The sequence below is a fragment of the Ascaphus truei genome, chromosome 5 (assembly GCF_040206685.1).
Source record: "Ascaphus truei isolate aAscTru1 chromosome 5, aAscTru1.hap1, whole genome shotgun sequence".
Lineage (NCBI taxonomy): Eukaryota > Metazoa > Chordata > Amphibia > Anura > Ascaphidae > Ascaphus > Ascaphus truei.
Window position 1 is genome coordinate 283,909,216 of NC_134487.1, and position 24,751 is coordinate 283,933,966.

Here is a 24,751-nt window from a genome sequence, read left to right on the forward strand (position 1 = left end):
AATTAAAAACACTCTCATGGCATCCAGTTTATAGATTTCTTTAAAAAACAAAAACAAAATTTGAGCAGATATATCTTGACTTATAAAAATAAAAGGTAATAATAACTATAGAATGCATAACCCCCATTGTAATGGTGGTATCACGGTGTATGGCTCTTATTAGGATGTAAGACTGGAGTTTATACAGAACGTGGCTGAAGATCATGGCAGAATTCCAAATATTACTGGCAAGCATTTCTGACAACTGTTGGGGGGGGGTCCACTAATATTTCAGAAAAACTGATCCATGGACCATGAGATGTCCAAAATAAGGACAGGCTGTACCTGGAGTCCTGATTACATAGAACTCTACAGATCTAGACCAGTTATGTAGAGGGACAATCCTGCCTAGGACTAACTAGTGGAGGTGACATGTCTGTTGCCGCCTCCTTTGGGGACTACTAGTTCTGTAAAGGGGTTAATGCCTTAAGCGGTTACCTGGGTGGGTTCACTCGGGGTTCACCTCTCCCCTTTCTACCCTGTGACGTCCCGATAAGGAGCATAGAGGGTATATTATAGCTCTACCCAATGTTCTAGAACCAGGTTCTTCAGTGCTCTGACACGGGTCCTCACTGTGAGTCCTGTAAATAGGTTTATGTGTATTAAGATGTGCCTTGTCACCGTTTGCTGTTTCCAGTTAGGAACATGCCCTTTAAGATAGCGCCTGTTATAGACACGGGGACCTTAAGTTGTGGGAGAGGGACGGCACTTGTCTGAATTTTTTGGGGGTTGCTAGTACCGCAGCGACTGCCACTGTCCTCAGAGTGGCTGACATTACAGCTTGCATTCAGATAGAACCCGCCTGTCCAGCGGGTTCTCACCATGTCATAGCCTCCCTACAAGCGTCCACGCCATACCCTCTGCAATGGGCCACTAAGCCAAGTGCCTCCCTTGAATGGGAACTACCAGGGAATGAAGTATTGAAACTATATTGTTTGCCATGAGTTTCTGTCAAGTACCCAGTATGTCAACACCTGTGGAGCGGTATTGACAGCTGTCAAATAAAGCACCTTCTTGCTTATAAAAGTTCCCGGTGCACATCTTTTTCCCGGCCTTACCTCTTGCTGGGCCAAGGCGACATGCTGGCAGTGTAGACCCTCATGTGACGTCGGGTCGCCGTGACACTGCAAGAGGGGTTACGTTGCAGCTGCGGAGAAGGTGCGCGCATGCACACATCCCCCGCAATAAACAACAGAGCAGCCGTCCCAGCTCCCCCCTCGGCCGGGTTGAATCCGGGCGCCAATGTGAGAGGGAGAGTGGGGCCTGAGGCCACCGCCTTGCACTAAGGCCGGCCCTGCTATGCATCCACACTCAGCCTGCACCATGCAAAGGTCTGAGAGACTGAGCTCTGCATTGTTTATAGTTAACCTGATGTGGCATTCTTTAGAGCTGGGTAAGGAGGGTTACATGTTCAATGGGTCATATCTCGATCACTGATGCCTCTTATACCGAAATCTGACACCAAGTAAATTGTTATTATTTTCAAGTTAGTTTGTAAACATGGTGAGCAGAGACTGGCTATTGGCTGATATCACTCTGGCAAGAGTTTGCACAGGTCAAGCCCCCTCATCTCACCTTCCCCTTATCTTTATTACAAGGGGGTGGCCAACTCCACTCCTCAATAGCCACAAACAGGTCAGTTTTTCAGGATATCCCTACTTCAGCACAGATGGCTCAGTCAAAGACTGCACTAGCTGTGCTGAAGCAGGGATATCTTGAAAACCTGACCTGTTGATGGCCTTTGAGGACTGGAGTTGGCCACCCCCGCTTTATTGATTCTCTGATAGACACGGTGTGTTAAGGGTAAAGAAACACACACACACACACACACACTACATTTCCAAGACAAAAAGCGGAATCTTTGCATTTATCACGATTACGTTATTTTTTTTGTATCAATCTTTTTTATTGGCATTGACATTTACATGAATGAGTACATACTTTTCAGTAACATAAAATTGTTTAAGTTCGACTTTATTGAGTGCATGCTAGCCAACATTGTTTTTTAATAGTAGGGGTTAAGGGAGTGGAGGAGGGGGAGGGGTGGGGGGGGACTGGGAGTGGAGAAGGGTAGACAGACAGAGGGGGGAAGGGGGGAGGGAGGGTTGGAGAGTGGGAAATGGAGCGGGGGGGGGGGAGGGGGAGAAAGTCCACCTTGGCTCGTCTACGTCTCCCAACTTTGGGATCTGGGTTATTCCCTTCACTAGGGTTTGCGCTTTATGTCTTTATCTGAAGCCCTGGGGGCCTATCCATGGGTCCCATGTGTTCCAGAACTGTGTCATTTTTTGGTGCAGCATAGCTGTTAATTTTTCCATAGACATTACTTCGTCCACCCGCCTTATGACTGTGTTTCTTGCAGGGGCTTTGACCTGCTTCCAGGCTGCTGCTATTGAGCACCTGGCTGCAGTCAAGATTGCAGAGACCAGTCTACTCATGGGTGGGGGTAGGTCGTCAAAGGGTTTACTCAGCACCAGGGACAGTGGATCTAGAGGGAGAGGAATTCCCGTTGTCTCATAGAGCAGCGTCTGGATCCTAACCCAGAACCTCTGAATCTCCGGACATGTCCACCACATATGGGCCATGTCTCCCTTTTAACCACATCCTCTCCAGCACAGGTCTGGGGTGCTGGGGAAGATCTGGCTCAGTCTAGCTGGGGTCAGGTACCATTGGAATAGAATTTTGTAGATATTCTCCTTTGTTACTGTGCAGATTGAGGTTTTTGCTGCCATCTCCCAGATATCCTCCCACTCCTCATTGTCAATTTGTATATTTAAGTCCGCAGACCATTTTTGCATATAGTGGTGGGTCGGGGATTCTGATGCTGACTCTATCCCCCTATATATCTCAGAGATTAGGCCTCTTTGATACCTGCCTTTACTGCATAGTGTTTCGAATCTGGTGGGTGGGGGAAATTTGGAGTTCTGCGAGAGCGAGAGCAAAAAATGTCTAATTTGTAGGTATTTGAATAGATGGAGGAGTTGGGTTTGGTATTTGTCCCGTACCTCTTTAAATGTTAGAATCTCTCCATTTTTCAGCAAGTCTGCAACCAGCCTTATTCCAAGCCCCTGAAATTGGGCAAATTGCTTTTTGGAGCACCCAGGCGGGAAGTTCGGGTTCCCAAAGATCGGGGTGATTTGTGAGGGGGTGTTTAGCAGGCCATACTTCCCTTTGCTTTTCAGCCACGAGTCCCACGTGCATCTCCTTGATCCTCCTTGGGACCACAGAAGTAGCTGAAGTGGTAGCGGGGCTGCGTAATGTGTTTCTATCTCGAGCCAGCGGGCCGCTACGATTATGTTATTTTTACCCCTTGTTGTCATGTGACAGGGCTACCACTTAATAACCGGGTGTTGCACACTAGGGGTCCCATGATGTACTAGCTAAACCATGAGCTTTTTGCTCACTTGTAAGGCCGCGTCCATTCTTAGAGCGACTGCGCAAACACATTGAGTCTATGGGAACATCCATAGGGAACGGCGCGTTTTTCGGGAGACATTTTGACTTGGTCTCGCACCGGCAGGTCACGTGAGCGGTTCGAGGGCGAACCAGCTCCGTGATGTCATCGGCCACGCCTCCGACACGAGGATCTGTAGTCCACAGATCGCTCTGCCGGCAGGCGCGCCCTACATCATGCGCTCCGTCGCGTGCGCGCCTGCACCATGGACGCGGCCTTAGGGGAGACCACGGTCAGGGCACGCGGAGTAATCACATGATCGTAACGTGCTGCAGCCTTCGGCACCTAAAGAACCACAAAACACACCACGCAACTCACAGACTACTTCAAATTGCTTCTTTTATTAACAGAACTTGTGAATAATACAGCGAGAAGGGGGGGGGGGGGCAGGGGGAACTGCAACTGCATTAAACAGACACGCCCACCCCCCGCAATGTGCTTTGCTGCTTCTCACAGTAAATCGTAATTAAAAAATATATACAGTAACAAGGCCACCATTTACCGAGGAAAGAAGCATCGGAGCGGAGATATGACAAACTACGGTAAATCCCGGCGCACGCAGCGAGCGTGGAGACTCTCCGTGACAGCTGAGAAAGTAAGGCATTCAGGCAGATCCGCCCGGGAAGATTTCTCAAGACAATGCAATATTTTTTTTTTTTGGGGGGGTGGAGGGGGAAAACCTTGCAAAGCGGAGATGCTCCATTAACACCTTCACTGCCAGGGGGACTGCCGGCATTACTGTGCACCTCACTGATGTATATAATATTGCTTTGCAGGCTTCTCCAGCAACAAGGGGTTAAAGGCCAGTGCTGCAGAGACCTGCAACGTGTGTATATGTATATATGTGTGTGACGTGAAGAGTAATGCAGGGCAGGCTCTTTAACACTGACGTGCATAAAAGTGACGTCCCACTTAACATAGACAGACGTGACAAGCACATGCAGCACACATTATACTGCTTTTGTTATGTGCTCAAATACAAGAGAATACTGCAGGGATTCAAAAAAGACAAGCAGATTGCCCAGGCAGTCATTTTTTTTAATTAGTCCCACCAGAATAATAAAAAAAAAAATAATAAAAAAACACAGAAAACAAACCAACATATTTCAGAAGAAAGTGCGTGCTTAGGATGAGAAATGGAAAGGAATTGCTACGAAGTACATCCTTTTTGTACTCCGCAAGAGGGACAGCACCTTTAAGAGTATATAAAATAGTATACCGACTAGTCTAGGTAATGGATTACAATAAAATCTGAGTTCAATCTTTGCCTGGGTTACATCCCCCCCCCCCTTGATATCACTGCAGCAGGAACAAGAGAGGGGTCATTTAAAGATGGCAGCAGCTCTGAACGCCTTTGTGTGCACAGACCTGGGTGTTCCATGTCTGGAAGTGGTTTGCAGTCTCTGATCTTCTTAGCCAGCTGTGTGCGACATGGATGCAAAGCAATAGGACTATACATAGGTTATAACTCAGGGCAGCACAATCTCCAGCAGGAAAAGGGGTTAGACTAGATTTAAAAAGCGAGTGGGACCCCACTATAAACCCCACTCCGTGCCAATGGACCTCCAAGTCACGTGTTGTGCACCACTTTAACCCTCTGGCAACAAAGGGGTTTAACGTCACCCATGCCACCCTCTTCAATAACAGTTTTACTGCTGCCCCCAAGCTGCTTGGACATGGAATAAGGTAAGGATGTCACAGAATGAGGCAAGCAGAGATTTTAGTTGTCTTCTGCAAATCTGCAACAGAAAAAGGAAACGGCACACAGACAAATACACTGGTGTATACAATCATTAACCCCCCCCCCCCCATACCTTGCAGGTCTCCTCAGCACTGAAGGGGGTTACCCTTCCAATGTGCAATATACCCCCGACCTTATACAGGTGTCTTGGGTCCTATGTAGCTGTTACTAAGCAGCTAACTGCACGGTCCTGGGTAATACTGCTCATAGTGTCTGTTCAATGCTCTGGGCATATTTACCAGCAGACTGGGATCTCACACGTTCCTGACAGATAACCCATGGCTTGGTTAGAGGAGGGATACAGAATGTACCACTGGGCCCGGAATATTTGAAAGGTGAAATCTGTAACACGCAATATAAAAACACATTTCCTGGCTATATCACCTTTAGGCCACGCTTATAGTGCCATTGACATCGTCGCGTGTGCTTATAGTAGGAGCAGCACGACGGCTTGTCACAATTGCTGGAAGTCACTTCAATTTGATTTTTCCAGCGACCACAGCGTCGCCCGCACTATAATCGCGACCTAAAACAACACTATCCACATTATTGACCCCAAAGTATCTCCCTTTCCTATGCTGCAACACTCCTGAGGGATTTGGTTGTATTTGTGCCTTTTGGGGATAAAAAATAAACACCGGACATTTTCTCTTGTAGGAGATTGATCCATAAATTGTAAGATTTCTCGGGAGAAATTGAATTAAGTAGAAATAGCCGTGTTAGAGAGAGAACTCTCGAAAGCTTGTCATATCAATTGCTAGTCCAAATAAAAAAAAGGTATCGCCCAATACTAAATATACTCATTTACTCTGCACCATCAGGAGAAAAGTAGAATGCTAGAGAGTGAATGAGACCACTTTGCCGTCATGTATTTTGCTGGAGTATTTTTGCAGGCATTGTATGTTTAAGACCTTCGCTGCTTCCTAGGGTCCCAATTCGTGTCCCCTCGTTCCCTGAATTCTTGGGAGTTTAGCTTGATGCCCAATTTATAAATGTTTGGAACATCTGAATTGAATTCACTTGTTGCCAGAAAGCGTGCAACGTTCCTCTGGCAGAGGTGGGGTTATAAATACTGGGTCAGCAGAGCACGCCTGTTGTGCGGGAACATGGCGCAGCACAGGGGCTGGGCAGAGAAGAGGCATTTAAGCTGCAGAATGACTGTCTGTATAATCATTTGCACAATGTTTGAGAACTTAAAAAAAAAAAACTGTCGAAACGGCAAAGCGCGATGTAATACTCGGCAGAGTGACGCAACACGCAGAAGTATAACAGTGTAATAACACGCGGAGCTATACATAGCTGTCCCCTCTGGCAGCAAATGAGTTAAAGATGGTCACTGGTGCAAATACACATTGGTAGAAAGGATCGGAGCGTGCAAGCGATGTCCAAGAGTTCTGTCCTGTTGCACGAGGAGGCTCATGTCCTTAAACCCTTTCGCTGCCATATGGGGTAGCAACTCACCGAGAGAAGAGGTGCAAACCAGTACCGGGTAACCATTACTGCTAATCTTTGGGGAAGCTTGGTTACCCACTTTGCTGCTTCAGTGGCCTTTAGGTTACCAGACGCTGTGTGAAAGCTGCAAGGTCCTTACCCAGACTGTCGTTTTGGGTGGACTGAAGGACGATGGGACTTCTGACCGTCAATGCCTCTTCAGCCCATGGCAGAAAACAAGGCCTGGGCACAAATTAATTCACAGGAAACTCTTGTTATCCAAATAATTCCAACAAGCTCTTCTCAGTGCCATTTAGAAGACATGTTCCTCTAGTGATCTGCTTGCTGGTAGCTCAGTCCGGTGAAAGTGCAGAGATCTGGAGACATGAGTTGCCCCTCCCGGAGTGTGGAAGGGGACACACTTTGTCCCAGTGCTGCTGCCCTTCCTGGCTTCAGTGCGGGATCCACAGAGACACCTCACGTGGGCCCCTACACCAAGGCCTGTGCTTTATCTCCACATACCGCTCAGCCCATGTGACTCATGAGCTCACTGTTAGTTTATAACCCCTTAGCCAGTCCGCACTTGTGCAAAAAGTTTCCATGGAACAGTGTGTGGTACTGAACAGAACAATTTGATACAGAAAGCTTTTTTGTTTGATTTTTAATTATTATTTTTTTTTAATATATATACTTTTCCCCAATACTTCAAAAATTTATAGAAATGTTTTTTTTTTTTTGTTTGTTTTTTTTTTTAACAGAAAATTAGAAAGGTTTATTTATTTACATTAGAACCCCCCGGATCACACCCATTTAAACACTCCTACTGTCCCAGAACCAAAAAAAAAAAAAGAAGTCACCTTCATTTAAAAAAATAAAGTGAATTTTAACAGAGAAAAGGGAAAAATAAAATAATTAAAGCTCCCCCCCCCCCCTTCCAAAAGGATTCAGAACTATAAAAATAAATAGATATTCACTACCAGAGACCTGCAGGATTATTACACTGCAGGAAGCTCAAGCAGCAAAATTATTTAACCCAGTCAGTGCCAGAGGCCAGAAACCCAGCCCCTTCTCCCCCAGCACTAGAAGAGTTAAAGATACACGAACCTCTCCCCAAGAATAAATTAACACCATACACTTCATATTGAATTGTTGAGGTAAGATTGTTTGGTGCACAGTCTGTCTGGGCTCTGTGTTTGTCAGCATTCCTTGTGCGTCTCTCCTCTGGTCACGCGGCGAGGAAGGTCTCTTTCCCCCGGTGTTGTTCCTGCTCTCGGGTCGTCCTGTGCGCCCTCTGTAGGGGGGTGAGATCCCTACAGCACCTCCTGGGCCATGCAGCCTCCTCCCACCGTGAAGCGGAACTCCTGCAGGTTGGACACCCCGTGGAAGTGCACGAAGGCTCCGGCCACAACAAAGATGTGGAACAGCTGGTGAGAGTGGAACTGGGGAGAGACGGAGAGGACAAACCATGAAACTGATCAGACCCACTCACCTCCCTCTACAAGCCCTCGCACCCCATTTAAAGCAGCAAAAAACATTTGAAATCTGATATATATATATATATATATATATAAAAAAAAGTTCTGTAGTATCGATGTTTTATTTATTTATTATTATTATTCAACTCTTAATGGCTTTTTTAGTGAGTTTTAATACACGGAGTATTCTTTGATTTCTATAGCAGGTTTAGCTCACTTCCCCAGCAGTGCAAGATCTTTGTAACACTTTCCTGTTTGTGATAATATGTTGCCAATATTCCCAGCAGTTTGAGCTGCAAACTATAACAATACATAATGTTACCTTAGTCATATAAAGATACATTGTAGCTGCTGAGTTACACTGACTGAAAGATTGATTGGAACTGAAAGGCAGCCATTTAGCTAGGCAATCAGGATTTTTACAGATTTAGAACGGGCACCAAGCGATTGCCAGCCTAGGTAAGGATGTAGGATTATACATTGTCGTATGCTTTACACATTTTAAAAATAAATAAAAAAAAAAAAAGGGGGAGAGGAATGTAGTATTGCTGCTTTAATACCTTTCTTGGTGTCTTTCCCAAGCAGTCCCCTTACTGCAGGGGGCGCACATGTTTTGCCCTACGCCCCCCTGCCTGCTCTCCCCCACGCTCACCTTGTATCAAGCGTCAAATGACGCCGCGGTTAATGTGATGTCACGTGACCTTTTGGAAGTGAAGATTGGAGGAAGATCTGGACTCTGCATTACAACTTTGCCACTGTGAGACATTAACTTTTAACATCTGTGATTTGTTTGTACACTTTTATCCTCCAGTACCTTGGAACTCTCTCCTCCCTATTTCTTTTTCTGTTTACTGTTTCCTCAGTCCTTTGTTCTCTACAACATCCCCACTCCCCACTGCACCATTATTTATACACCTCTCTCCCAACAACTTCTTTACCCCTCAATAAAAAATACTCACACAAATCCTCTATTCACACCCTCTATCAACTCCTTCCTGCTGCTGGGGATCTTCCCTAAGCCTGAAGCCAGGCATACACACCTAATCTCACTCATGCCTCCCTGCCACCTCTTCCCCTGTAAATGGTGTTAACCTTTTCATTTAAACACTGACCTTCCTTAAATTTTACCCCACAAATCAAGCATCCCAATAGCCTGCACTCATGGCTATTGTCCCACACTAAGTCACTCCCACCACCCATTGTGACCAAGCACTGCCAACTACAGCACTTATTCCCTCACCTGCTGTCTCTAAGTTTCCCATTAAACCTCTTAGATTGTAAACTCTTTGGCGCAGGGATTTCCTTTCCTATTGTCTGATTTTGCTGCACTTATTGTATAATTATAATTCCTTGTACTGTATTCTTTGTGAAGCGCCGAGTACACTTTTGGCGCTATATAAAGACATACAATACCCTGTGGCGTCATTTGGCGCTGCGTTGCCATGGCGATGTGTCGCCTGAAGCCATCGGAATTAAGGTAAGTTACAGAGGCCTCACGTAGTCCCCCGGCATTTAATTTAAATGCCTTGGAAAAGAGCGCGGACCTCTGTAACCGCCGCCCCACCCCCAGTTTGTGCACCCCTGCTTTACTGTATTGGGCCTTCCCGTCTCTGCTGCAAGGCTATTCCACTAATCCACCACCCCTTCTGTGAAGTACATCCTCACATTTCCCCTTCGCCCGCCACTCTCCAGCCTCTTCTTCTAGCGCTCCTCTTTCTCAGACATCTGCTTCTCCCTGTACCTCACTGAAACACTTGATGTATTTAAATCATCATATCCACCCTCCCCTTTCTCTCCTCCAAGATGTACATGTTGAGGTCATTAGGTCCTTTAATGTTTCTTCATAACCTGTGGCAGTCACGGAGTTAAATGCAGTTACATTTAGGACATTCGAGTTAACCCCTAGGTTACCAATGACTTTGTATATATTTTTTGCTGCTCTTTTTATGATTTCTAAAACAAAAAAACGACAACTTGCAAACTTTAACAAAAGACAGCTAAATGCCTAAGGGAACAGATTATCCAATTTAAAACATCAGTGATTAAGAATTATTTCTTACAGATTAATGCCTTTAAAAAATTTTTATAATGGAGACATTTTGAAACTTTTAATGTTTGTATGGTTCATTTTGGAACCTTCTGTAGAACCAGTTTTCCCAAAAAGCATCACGCCCTCTAATTATTATTTATTATCCTTGTTTAATAATAATAATAAATATGCAATTGTGATGCCACAATCTGCCAAACATTGTAATGCTGGAGGACAGGTAGTGTGGGTGACGAGAATGTATTTTTTTACATTTATTTTTCTTTATAGACAATTAGATTTGTATTTAAAGAAAGCAATTAACACCAATACATTATTTAAATGCTCAAATGCTAAGATACAGGTGTTTCCCCAATGTAGCCATGGGAAAGACCACAAGCTAATCAAAGGGATCCATCTTTTTAATTTTTTTACTGAAATCTACAGACTTAAAAACTATTAAAAGTTGTAAGGATTGCCACTACTTGTTCGTATTCCCAGTTTATTGCCTCCTCTCACGTGACAGACTGGAAATAAAGCTGAAATAAATCTGATGCTATCTCCCATGTTGCTTTATCCCAGGCAGCAGGGATTTTCAGAGGGACTTTGCAAATGCGTGTGAAAGGCCTTTTAAAATAATAATTTATAATTTAATGCCCTCAAATGTTACAGATTTCTGAAGCCCAAGCTGCTCAGATTTTGGCAACACTGTAGCCTCACCCGTTAGAGCTGTGATCTGAAACACTACCCAGCCCTCCCGTGTAACATTGTGGCTGTTTAACTAGGGTCGTTCTGGTGAAAGGGCACAGACGCTTCTAATCACAGCTCTATATTTAGCAGGCTGCAGAAAATGACAAACTGCAGCTGTACTGCAGGGCCCCGATGTGGCACGGAGGGCTGCGGGTTCTGAGTGACGTCTGAAAGAATGCTGTGCTCCCGTCGCGGTTATATGGCCTGTGTGCAGGCTGGGGGGTTTCTGGAACTGCAATCAGCCGCTGCAGAAGTTCAGGGCAATTCAGCCGCAAAAAGGGCAAAGTTATCCCCCGAGAACTTGTGCACTACGTATTACAATATATCTCGGGGACGAATGGGTAGACTCATCTTACGCAGACATACAGTATATCGGATATGCTGCATGGACAGAAATCATTTATATTATGTCACTGTGGGTCTTCCCTCCGCTCTTCCAATTGCCTGAGGGTTCCTTTATCTTCCAGTGGGAGCATGGGATATATAACAGACCTTTAAATATTTTACTGGGACAACCAGTGAAAGAGAAAAAGCAACTGACACGACAGGAAAAAGCAGAGAAAATATCAAAAATACATCAAAGGCTCAACCACAAATTCTCAACAAAACGGTCCTATTGTATAATTATTATTTAGAAGGGGTCAACTCCTATAAACTGGGAAACCGAGCAAAAAAAAAGTGCTCAAATATAAATAAAATATATAAAGGAGGTTCCATCCAATGACTCGCGACATCTTAGGAGGTCCGTTTTACAGACTAAGAACCGAACCTTAGAAAAGTGCTAGTGTATAAATGGAATATACGAGGTGGGCTACATCCAATAAACTAATCACTTGTGTGTCTATGCATAAATCACACATCCTTTACATGATATATTTCCCTTTTTACTAGTGTCAACCCCACTCATGGCGTTTTCAGGTTTCATATGGAGGTACGCCCCCTAACCCTATTACAGTATGATGAGGTAGTTGGTACGTACCCAGATATCGCACTTCCCCGGGAAGAAGCGCTCAGGTATACGGGCGGCATAGAGAGCAGCCCCCGTGATGTAGAGAGTAGCCATGAGCATCAACCAGCCGACCTGTCCCATGGTGGCAGCCTTCAGGAAACCCTCGGAGATTACAAAGTGCAGGGTGGGGATGATCCCGCTCAGGCCCAGTCCCACAAAGACACCTGTGGAGAGAGGAAGGGGGGGGGAGGGGAGAGGATGTGTAAGATGGGCAGGACCAACAGGAAGTGCTCCCTGTGTCACTGCCCAGCAGTGAAGGGGTTAAATGTGACAAGGTTCATGTAAAAGGACCAGGCCCTAATAACGTGCATACAAGAATTCTGTACACAAATTAACAAGGCCGTTACTTTAATGCAGCAATCTGTGCTACTCCATGACTAGTTTTTATAATATGTATTTGTGATTGCGCATATACTTTTTGATCTTCCTTTTTTTAACATTAGCCAAAACTCTTGCTCCATCCCCTTGGAGCTGAATTGTTTCTGTGAGCTCCAGGGACTCCCCGGTCTCCAGGATATGACGACATTTTTAATCTCCTGGACAAGAATACTTGGGAGAAAAGAACAGTGGCCACGGGTGTCAGCCTTCTCCACCTCCCCCCTCTGGACACGGGTGCTAGCCTCTCTTTCTCCCCCCCCCCCCCCAGCCGCTGACTGAAGTGTCAATCAGTAAAAAAACGCAATGTTGTCTGATTTTTTTAGGAATATGACGAAGAGAAAGCCATGGATTATGAACAGAATCCAAGATTACTAGGAAACTGATTACACGGCTCTGTCCTCTCTCCTTCTGCAGTAACATCTGACCAGACTAACTCAACAGAGAAAACAGGAAGGAGGAAATGATGTGCCCCAATCATGAAAGATGTGGGTTGCTGGAGTTGAAGTCTCTTCAGAGGTTAAATATCCCTCCCTCTGAAAGTAATCCCACTTCTACAGGGGCCAGCAACACAAGCCCCATTTTACTTTGTGTTTACCCCCAAATCCACTGTGAGGGATACCTCATCTAAATCGCCGAGTCTACACGCGGCTCGCTCCTTACCGGCTCTCACGCCGCGGTATTGAGGGGTGGCAAAGAGATCCCACTGAGACACGATGATGGCCGCGATCCCCAGGACGCAGACGATTATTAGGTAGATGAAGCACGGCTGCGGGTTACAATAAAAGGAGTAGTAGAGCCAGGGAACGAAGCTGCCCATGATGAGAAGCGCGATGCCAGAGTAATCCAACCTGGGGAGCACAGAGTAGGGTGAGGTGAGAGCCGGGTGCAGCAGCATACACAGCACTAACTCATGGGGAACTCTATGTAATGTGAAGACTCGCATACTCCAGTTAAAAATGCACATTTCTTGTAGCTCTTAAAGGGCCAGTTCAACTTGCCATCTCAAAACATTATTTTTGTTTAGATCAGTGTAACTGGCTTCCTTAGAAAACCCTCAAAGTAATTGTCATTCTTATTACTATCTACTATATATTTGTGAAATCACTGTATGTCTGCGTCCCAAGGGTCAATCGCATTGGACCTTGGGCCTGTCACTCCTGCTCACTCAGGCCATGCCCGCCCCCGCACACCTCTCATTGGCCTACGTCCAACACTGTCCCACCCCTCACTGACTCTCATTGGCCTGCGTCCAATGCCCGCCCCCGCACACCTCTCATTGGCCTGCGTCCCACCCCTCACTGACTCTCATTGGCCTGCGTCCAATGCCCGCCCCCGCACACCTCTCATTGGCCTGCGTCCAACACCAATGCCCTAATACTTCCACACTGTCCCACCCCTCACGCTTTGCTTTTGCAACACCTAATACTCTAATCCTCAACCTGCTCTGGGGCCACGCTTCACAGCTATCAAAACCTTCACGTCTGCTACCACAGACTGCCGAATCAGGTACAGCAGTGTTTCCCAAACTGTGCGCCACGGCGCCCTGGTGCGCCGCGGCTTGGCTAGAGGGGCGCCGCGATCAGGGCCGCCAGCAGCGGGAAACAAGGGCTGCTAGCTCATTTAAAAAAAAAAAAAAAAACCTCTGAGGGGAAGCAGAGGAGCGGTCACGTGACCGCTCCCATCCAATGGGGCTGCAGCCTGCCCGGCATTGCAACTGCAGAGCCACCAGACAGCACCAAGGTGTGTGTGTGTGTGTGTGTGTGTGTGTGTGTGTGTGTGTGTGTGTGTGTGTGTGTGTGTGTGTGTGTGTGTGTGTGTGTGTGTGTGTGTGTGTGTGTGTGTGTGTGTGTGTGTGTGTGTTAAAACGGGCTGCAGGGTGTGTGTGAAAAACGGGCTGCAGGGTGTGTGTGTGTTGTGTGTGTGTGTGTGTGTGTGTGTGAAAAACGGCCTGCAGGGTGTGTGTGTGTGTGTGTGTGTGTGTGTGTGTGTGTGTGTGTGTGTGTGTGTGTGTGTGTGTGTGTGTGTGTGTGTGTGAAAAACGGGCTGCAGGGTGTGTGTGAAAAACGGGCTGCAGGGTGTGTGTGTGTTGTGTGTGTGTGTGTGTGAGAAAAACGGGCTGCAGGGTGTGTGTGTGTGTGTGTGTGTGTGTGTGTGTGTGTGTGTGTGTGTGTGTGTGTGTGTGTGTGTGTGTGTGTGAAAAACGGGCTGCAGTGTGTGTGTGTGTGTGTGTGTGTGTATATATGTGTGGTGTGTGTGTATATATGTGTGGTGTGTGTGTATATATGTGTGGTGTGTGTGTGTGTGTGTGTGTGTATATATGTATATATGTGTGTGTATGTGTGGTGTGTATATATATATATATATATATATATATATATATAATGTGTGGTGTGTATATATGTATGTGTGGTGTGTATATCTACTATATATTTCTGAAATGTCTGTATGTTTGTCTGCATGCCCTGTGTCCCTAGGGCCAATCGCATTGCACCTTTGGCCTGTCACTCCACCTCAACACTGTCCCACCCCTCACCACACTGTCCCACCCCTCACTGACTCTCATTGGCCTTCGGCCAACACCACTGCCACACTGTCCCACCCCTCACCCCACTGTCCCACCCCTCACTGACTCTCATTGGCCTTTGGCCAACACCACTGCCACACTGTCCCACCCCTCACCCCACTGTCCCACCCCTCACTGACTCTCATTGGCCTTTGGCCAACACCACTGCCACATTGTCCCACCCCTCAGTGACCTTTGGGAATGCTTCTAAGCACCTAACACTCACCGCACTGCCTCTTACAAACACCCCCCTCCACCACCACCCCCCCAACCTCATGCACCCCCCTCCACCACCACCCCCCTCAACCTCATGCACCCCCCTCCACCATCACCCCCCCCCCAACCTCATGCACACTACAAACGCACGCCACAGCTCTCCCGCTACTGCAGCCCATCACCAACCCCCCTCACCCAAACATACAACGCACGATGCTCCATCACCCCCCCCTCACACCAACAGCAAACGCACGCTGCTGAACATACAACGCACGATGCTCCATCACACCCCCCCCCCCTCACCCGAACATCCCCGGAGCACACCCAAAACTACCCCACCCCCCTCACCCATATATCCACCGCACGATGCTCCTCTGGAGCCCCTCACCCCCCCACCATCCACCGCACGATGCTGCTCCGGAGCCCCTCACCCCCCCCCCCCCCCCACTCACCCGAACATCCACCGCACGATGCTGCTCCGGAGCCCCTCACCCCCCTCCTCACCCTCTGTCCGCCCCCCCCCTTTCCTGGCCGCTGGCCCGCAACAACGGAACTACCCCCTATCACCACTCCGCGGGACCTCAACATCACCCGCTCTCCCGGAGCACCCTCTCCCCCGGTGCTCCCCCCCCCCAGAGCACCCTCTCTCCCGGTGCTCACCCGCTCCCCCGGTGCTCCCCCCCTCCCCCCCCCCAGAGCACCCTCCCTCCCCCCCCCCAGAGCACCCTCTCTCCTGGTGCTCACCCGCTCTCCCGGTGCTCCCCCCCCCCAGAGCACGCTGTCGCCGCTCTCACCTTCACACACACACGTGTACACACACACGTGTACACACACACGTGTACACACACGTGTACACACACGTGTACACACACACACACACACGTGTACACACACACACACGTGTACACACACACACGTGTACACACACACGTGTACACACACACACGTGTACACACACACACACGTGTGTACACACACACACACACACACGTGTGTACACACACACACACACACACACACGTGTGTACACACACACGTGTGTACACACACACACACACACGTGTACACACACACACACACACACACGTGTACACACACGTGTACACACACACACACACACACACACATGTGTATACACACACACACGTGTATACACACACACACGTGTATACACACACACACACACACACACGTGTATACACACACACACACGTGTATACACACACACACACACACGTGTATACACACACACACACACACACGTGTATACACACACACACATGTATACACACACACACGTACACATACACAATGTATACAAACAAACATGTATACACACACACACAAACATGTATACACACATGTATACACACACGTGTATATATATACACACACACACGTATACACACACATACACTATCCCCAGCACCACCACATCAGCACACCGGTATCCCATGCCCCCCCCCCCCCCCCAGCACACTGGCATTCTCGGCTCCCCACCATTCCCAGCCCCCATCAACACCATCAGCACCCACACATTGGCACCTTCGCACCTCCCCATCGGCACACCCACATCCGCACCCCCACATCAGCAACAAACCCTCCCAAATCAGCACACCGATACAATCACCATCAGTACAGCCACAGCAGCAGTACCACCGCACACTGCCATGGGCCGCGTGGACCACTCCCCACCCAAATGCCACCCCCACACCACAAACATCCCGGGCAACGCCGGGGCTCTCAGCTAGTATCTTATAAAGAAGAGCCCAGTTTTGTTGGGAACACTGTAACAAAGCTTTTCAGCTACTTCTGTTTATCTGTTTGACAAATGATGGCCCTATAATTACTTTGAAAACCAAAGCTAACCATATTAATGACTATATAATGATTGGCAAATTATCGGCCACTAAGATACATCGTCAAATCATTTCTTCCATTTTTTTTTATTTTCTTTTTAAAGTCCTCCCATTCTACATAATGACAGATACGGAGATATTTATTCAGCATTGCAAACTGGAGCTTTCCCCCAAAACAAAATACAAGTACAAATTGTGACATTGTGACTGTGCCAGTGTGTTAATGTATCAAGGGGCTTTGCAAGTATTTCGCTTCGTGCTCATTTAAAGTGTTTGGTGAGCAGAGTGCACAATATTAGAACGTGATGTACCAAAATGAGTGCTTAGAAATGGAGACATTTTACTTTCTGCTTGCGTCAAATAAATCTGCTCTGAGCTGGTGTATTTAACTTCTGCTCCCCACATAAACTTTAATTCAGGGGTGCTCAACTCCAATCCTCAAGAGCCCCCCAACAGGTCAGGTTTTCAGGATATCCCAGTTTTAGCACAAGTGGCTCAATCAGAGGCTCAGTCTTTGACTGAGCCTCTGATTGAGTCACCTGTGCTGAAGCAGGGACTGATTGAGCCACCTGTGCAGGAATATCCTGAAAACCTGACATGTTGGGTGGGCTCGAGGACTGTAGTCGAGTACCCCTGAATTAGAGGGTGCTGAAGGGCGTTCGTGTGCGGCAGTGTGTCTGCAGCACGTTTAGGAAAATCTCGAAAAGGTTTTTGTACCAGATCTGACTTCAAAAGTTCTATCCTTTTCCTCATCCCCTGTTCCAGAGACACTGCCCGCTGGCATCTGCAGGGATTTAAATGGTTGTCCAATCGGAATCAGCCACAGCTGTCGCAGTTTCATATCGGCTTGCAATTTTGGCAGCCATTTTGTTACCCCGGAGGGAGATTTAAAACCGATAACCTCACTGGCAAGTATCTCTATAACCAGGATGTCCCTGGAGCTGAAAATAGTGCAGACCATCCTCATAGGACTGCACTGCAGTTGACAAGTACGAACCAGCACCGGCCAATTACATGCAGCACCTCAAACATATCATTATGTTCCCAGAAACCACAACAGGCGAGCAACTAGAAACAATGGAAACTTACTTGGAGAAGACGCGGGATACCCCCTCGGAGTGGCAGTAGACTGTGTGGAATAGCCACGAGAAGGACAGGCAGAGGATGGCTCCCAGGAAAAACATCCCAAACACCACCTTCTCCTGCACGGGCGCCACGAAGGCCATGTTAGGTCGGAACATGTAGAAGATCCCCAGACACAGGAAGAACAAGCATCCTGCAGGCATGGGGAAAAGGAAAGAAATACAAAACAAGAGCATGGTTAGCTACTCCTCTTACAGACACAACAGGTATACTTTCACTGAAGTGTGCTAGCCTCTCAACGCAACAACTTATAATGGGCTTTCCTGGGGTACAAGCCAAAATGCTCTACTAAGGGGGGGTTTCAGCTTCCAGAACTGAACTTTGCTATTCTCAGCGATGGGGACCCTCCGAGTCCCCAGATAAAATTTTCCTGTTTTTTTAATGGAATCCCTTTTATGTATATGGCTGCCAGGTCTTCCTCTTGTCGGCCAATAACAAGGTGCCGTGTAAGCGGAACAGGACATAGTGACTACTTGATGACCCCGGCAGCCACCTCGGCTTTTTCTTAATTTTATTTCACCTGCAAATACAAAGGGTCATTTTCTTGTGAGTTGGGTGGTCCGAGGAGCAGAAAATACAGGGGGGGAGGGGGGCAGCTCAAGAGGACCTCCCTGCTAAGATTATGGGAAGTTAAAATAAAAAATGTCAACACAAAGCTGTCAGTGTATTGATACTAATCATTTCAATGAGCAGTGAAGTGTCCCAACATGCCGCCGCATGTTACACCTGTTCCACTGTATTCCTTGGCAACGTGCACGCTGCACATACCAATATATACCAATGTCACATCAACATGGCCCCTGGTGCAGGTCCCAGCTGTAATGTACGCTGTGCAATGGAAACCGTGAACTCATTCATCCATAGAACTTACAGTTTAACCCATTTTAACCAGATTCAAAGGGAGAACAACCAATGTGTGCAACGTCACACAAAGGCTGGCAGTGGATCCTTTAAAACAGTGTTTTCCTATTTGGAGGACAGTGTTAACCGTAAGGCTCCCTTCATCATATTTAGTCTAAGCCCACAAAGTGTTGCTTAGTAACGGAGGATACACAGCGATTATATATATTTTTAAAAGAGGTAATTGATACGGTTTCAAAATGACTGCAGGAGTCAGTTAGGGCAACGGGAGTGTCAGCCCAAACGATAGAAGGCTGGCAAGCTTGGACATCTGGACTCATTCCGCTTGGGGAAGTAGAATGGGTGAGGGCTAAATAGCTACTGAACCAGGAGGATCCCCTGTGTAAGACCATTACTGTGAAAAGGTTAATTGATTACAAAATACAAAAACTTTTTTTGGCGACATCAAAAGCAGAGAAGTAAATTTGGGCCTTGAAATCTTGTATAGGGGGAGAGAAGCTCGTCAGCAGACGTTTCCAGTAATGGGCGGAATGTTGTGATAAAAGTGTTCTCTCTATGATTCACACAAGGAAGTGGGGTCCCCTCCCTGTTTGGGGAGGCAGTTTTATGTGAAATCAGGGGGTGGATCAGTATGGAATGTCCTATGCACGAATGAAAGGGCAGAATTGCAGCACATTCTGCAGCTAGAGAGAGGCAGCTCTCAAGTACATACAACTGTACATTAGACACAGGCCTTCGTGCTCCAGCCTTCCAGGAACCAGTGTGTCATCTCTATCCATCAGGATACTCCTTTCCAACTATCACAAGTTACAGACGGAAAACTTCTCTAAGAAACCAGACACTTTATTCCACCGTAGTAAAAATGGACAGATATTACCAGCTGGTAATCTGAGCAGAAAATTACTCTGACGTGTTCTCTTGTACAGAGTAGGACACACTGTGCCACTGTATTATGGAGTCTCTGCTTACTAACTGGTTAAAAGGTTCCAGCCTGTGTTTTCATGTTCGTGTGGTTGTGCCCGTGTTTGAGAAAATGAAGTGAAGTAGTTTTTGACCAGAGCAGGCTGACTGGGCTAATCACTAGGCCTTCAGGAGGATTGTGTAGAGATATGTGGAACAGGATGAGTGCAGCAGAGGTACCACAGGGAATGGGACATTTACCACAGGGTGTCTCTAAAACATTTGCAGGGTGACCTATTTCACCATCATCTCCACTCTGTCCCTCCTGTGTGTCATACTTGTTCCTCTGAAGCATCTCTCTGGCGGTCCTGTCCCTTGTCACAGCTGTGATATAGTGTCACTATGTAGCCTAGTGGTTAAAGATGACAAACCATGTTTGAGCAAAGGGCTTTAGAGGATTATACAGTGAGGCGGAGATGCTGCCCTGTCTAAACTTGTCTACACTATACACAGCTCCCCATGACAGTGAACGGACTCACAAAATTAAGATGGAAAGCTGAACTCCAAGGTATGTAAACATCTGAATACTTGGTTTTCTTAACCCAAAAACTGGTTTGCAAACCAATGACAGAATAGTAGGAATAAGGATTTCAAATGTGTTTATTCCATCACCTGCTTATGATGCCCCTTTTCCAACTAAACCCCTGGGAGGTTAACAAAATGTAATGAAAGCAACATTTTATAGGCCATATTTTCTAAGTGCTACTCCATAAGAGAACTTCCATGCTGGAATAAGCCTTACAGCCCTCCAATCAAATGAATGGATCATAAAGGGCCATGTTTACTAAGCAGTGTTATTTTATAGAGCCCCTTCTGTACGTAGCAGTACCGCAGGGTGTTTTATGGAGTAGCACCGATTAGTAAATATGGCCATATATGCTGTAAACCCAACATTAGGTCTCCAAAAGGAGATAGGAGACCTTTTAAATAAACTAAATGCTTAAGTTTAACTTTGAGATTTAGGTTGACAGAATAAACCAGCCTTCACTTGATTAACCTCTTCCTGTAAGCCTCTCACCAAACCCCCTGCACTTAGATTAGAACTCCCTGCGGTTCAGCAGCACCAGCTTTCTGTGTATTGGTATCAGCCTCAGGCAGATATTACCCAGCAGCCTCTTCCTCTCAGAATGCTGCATTACATGATACTTCCCTGAGACGCATCAGTCACAAGAAAGCCAGGATCAGCATGAACTGAAGCCCTGCCGGATGGTGAACAAATACACCATTAACCCCGGCACCATTATGGAAACTTCATTTAACCTTCAGCATTTTGCAGGCTACGCTAAGCTTACAGGGTCTCTGAACGCATCTCATCCTACAACCTGCTCCCTTCATCCTATTACGTCGCAGCTCCTCCGCTCCCTCTCTAGCACACCAAGCTTCACCCTTACGAACCTTTTCAACCTGTCACCTCTGGCACATCCCCATCTTCCTTTAAGCATGCGCTCATCACGCCCATTCTTACGAAACCCTCTTGACCCAGCCTCTCTCCCTAACTAACCAACACCCTATCTCGCTTCTAAGGTGAGGGGGGGGGGGCACGAGCAGTTGGGGGAGAGCAGGCAGGGGGGCGCAGCGCAAAAAGTTTGCTCACCCCTGCTTTAGAGAACTATGTGGCCACAGAACAAAATGATAGCAAACACTGTACACGCGTGTCTACTACATTACTTCTATTATAAGACGCATTCTTCTTCGCATGTAGAATACACCTGTACTGTGGAGTTGCGCTCTTATGATAAGAACCCCAGTAACAGGTCACAAAAATAACTACTGAAAAGTAAAGTGCTCTGGCACAATTTAACCATGAGCCACTTCGTTAAATGACGCCACAAAATGACTGATAAACACTGTGGCAAAGGAGGAGGATTGCTTTAAATGTCACTGCCTCCAATTTGCATTAACGCAGTTTGAAACCCAGTGTCGGCTCCTTGTAACATTGAGCGACTTACCCAATGTGCCGTGTCTCACGCTCCGGCACCCATACATTTACACTGCAAGCCCTACAAAGCAATAACAGGGCTGGAATATTCTAGGTGCAGTGCTTCGCACACTGCAGGGCTTTTATACGGAGAAAATAAAGAATACATACTGTATGATAAGGAGATAGGGTGTCACACTAGCACAGTCTCTCACCAAACCCCCCCTTCCCTCCCTGGTTGGCAGTAGGCATACCTAGCAGGTGAGTCCAAATGTTGCCGGTCTCCGTGTGTATCCTGAAGATGCTCCTGAAACACGCTCGGAAGGAGGGCATGGGGGGCCGGTGCCCGTGCAGCAAGTAATCGTTGTCCTGCAGCCAGTCCGGTAGCACGTCGTGTGGGATGACTCCCCACCTGCCCTCCCACACCTGGTGGTTATGTGTATGATAAGACCTTGCAGATTAGTTAAAAGATCACTGGTGGGACGCTCAACAGAGCACTTTATGCTACATTCTAATTGGCTCAGACAGACAGACGTACAATTTCAGAAAAACCCTCTCCCACCCCGCAAAACTTAGGCTGCGTTTATAGTGCCGGCGACAGCGACCAATGACCAAAACACAGCTTTTGCAAATGGCGACGGGTGACGTCGCTGGCTGCAAGGCCAGCGACGTCATAAAAGGGGAGGGCAGAGGGACGGAGAAGCTCCCGATTGGCCGCAAGGGGAGACCGTCGCAGAAAAAAAAATCAAATAACAGTGGCTACCAGAAATCTGGTAGCACGGTCGCTGCGTCGCAGTCGCGTGCACTATAACGCGCACACGACGGTGACGCCGCATTTGTTTTGACTCGCCGGCACTATAAGTGCAGCCTTAGAATAATGTTCCGTTTATCTATGATTGTTGGGGGGTGTTTAACTCTAACTTATAATATATCACAGACCTCTGAGGTAGGGGAAAAAATATGCATCTTAATGGACAGCTTACTTGACATATTGATGCTTTAGAAACTTAAAGTAAAGGAAGAAATACATTCATTTTTTGCCCCTGGCAGCACAGCACTTAAAGCTACGGGGACCCGCTGCCCCCGATTGCCAACATATTTAATGTTTCTTTGTGTTTCCTTGCATTACTGACAAAGATCTCTGCGGCGTCATGCAATGGGAGGCCGCACGGTCCCCTCCTGATGTCACGGTTTTTCTATTGGCTGCCGGTGTTCGCCATATTGTTTCTACCGGACAAGAATTCTTGTAGGAGAATTTCAAAATTAAATCTCTCAGGAACTGGGAGGTCCCCTTAGGTTGGAGTGCCACGATTCAGCTCTGGGGGACCTCGTTTGGGATCACCGCTTCTAAATGACCCATCGTCCCGAGTAATTGTTGCTAATATGATTCACAACATATGTGAATGTGTTTAATTTATTTTAGCGTAGGATAAGGGATGTTATTGCAAGTTTACAGGCTTATTGGCACTTTCCACTTATTGACAACAGCGCTTTTTACTTGGAGTCATTGAAGCTGAGCCAAGGTGACCTATAGGATTTATCCAATGGACACACCCTATAATCATGCAAGCGGTCAGATCCACAAACCCCAACAAGTTATTATTATCCATGGTCTCCACGTGAAGGGGACATTTAAAGACAAAATGTGAATGATATTACAATTCAACATGAACTCCCCCACGATGTGTGGATCAACAACAACCTACAGCGAGGTTTTCAGCTGGCTCTAAAGATCAAGCTTAATGATCCCATAATAGCCGGTACCAATTAGCGCCAACTAATTGTTTCATGCATGCGATACCTCGTGACAAGGCGATGAGGTTTGTAAAGTTTGCTGAATGGAGCATTCTGATTGGGTAATGATACGCTTGCTTTATAATGCCAGCGCCTTTCCCTCTGTATTCCAGCAGGGAGCAGTTAACAGAGCAGGTGCCTGCAATTAGACGAAACGCAGCACCTGGTGCACAGTGTAACTGAGGGTGCTGTGTGTCATCTTACTCAGTGAAAGCTGCCTTCCGTACACTCTGTGCACAGGGTCCTGGGAGGCATCATCACGAACAGAGTCCCAGGCTTGCAGGGAGATAGTCTTTACTTTGCTTGAAGCTAATTGGTGCCGGCTAATTAGTGCTCACGATTTCCGCAGTGCACGTATGTCTTCATTCTAGTGTCTAGTGCAGCAGTAATTGGCCTAATAGATTATCGCATTTTATAGCGCTGGTGAGCAGACAGGCAAATGTTTGGTTTTTATCTCATGTACATAAATGAGTCGATGTACATGCATGCCAACCCGTACAGCATGGCATGGAATATGGATCACACTGGGAGGAACAACGAGCAATAATATTTTACGTGCAAGCACAATTCAGCATCTAGATACAAACAAGATGACTGGTGGTTCTGCCCACGAGTCTGAAACATGCACTTATTTTAATCTTCAGGTGCCGTGTAAACATCACAAACTTATTCCGTTTTGGGGAAATATTTGCACAACTACAACAATACGTTGAGGACCAACCTAATTAGTGCAGAATTGGTTTGATTAAATCTGGTTGTGTGTGATATAAATTACAAAATCGTTTTAAAAACTGGCTCTGTCTATCCTGTTCTACATTGAAAGACACAAAGGTCATTTTAGCCATGAAACTCGAGAGACATGATCAACCCTCATCTCAAAAAAGCCAACATAAATGTGCAAATTTACACTAGTATAGTGCCGTATGCATGCGGTGTTAAGACTTGACAACTCCGGCCTGGTGTAGGCACTTTATTAACAATCTGCAGCAGATTTTGCTTATATTTAATGCAGATAAAACAAAAAAAAAAACCACACTTGTGCACCTGTAGCTCGATACATTACTCTTGTATGGGTTTACACCTACTGGTCTTTTAATGGGAAAAAACATTTTAGATGTGTTTGTGAATTCCTTTATC

General features: G+C 46.7%; 1 protein-coding gene across 1 annotated transcript in view; it reads right to left on the minus strand.

The window, feature by feature from the left end:
* Positions 1-3,812: 3,812 nt before the first annotated feature.
* The window catches only part of ADIPOR2 (adiponectin receptor 2), a 51,679-nt gene continuing 30,740 nt past the window's right edge, over positions 3,813-24,751 (minus strand). The window contains exons 4-8 of the mRNA XM_075602367.1: positions 22,075-22,246; positions 18,028-18,214; positions 12,961-13,148; positions 11,893-12,086; positions 3,813-8,101 (exon numbers count right to left, since the gene is read on the minus strand). Of these exons, the coding sequence (XP_075458482.1) occupies positions 7,973-8,101; positions 11,893-12,086; positions 12,961-13,148; positions 18,028-18,214; positions 22,075-22,246 (870 nt within the window). The 3' untranslated portion in view covers positions 3,813-7,972. The remainder of the gene's footprint in view (positions 8,102-11,892; positions 12,087-12,960; positions 13,149-18,027; positions 18,215-22,074; positions 22,247-24,751) is intronic.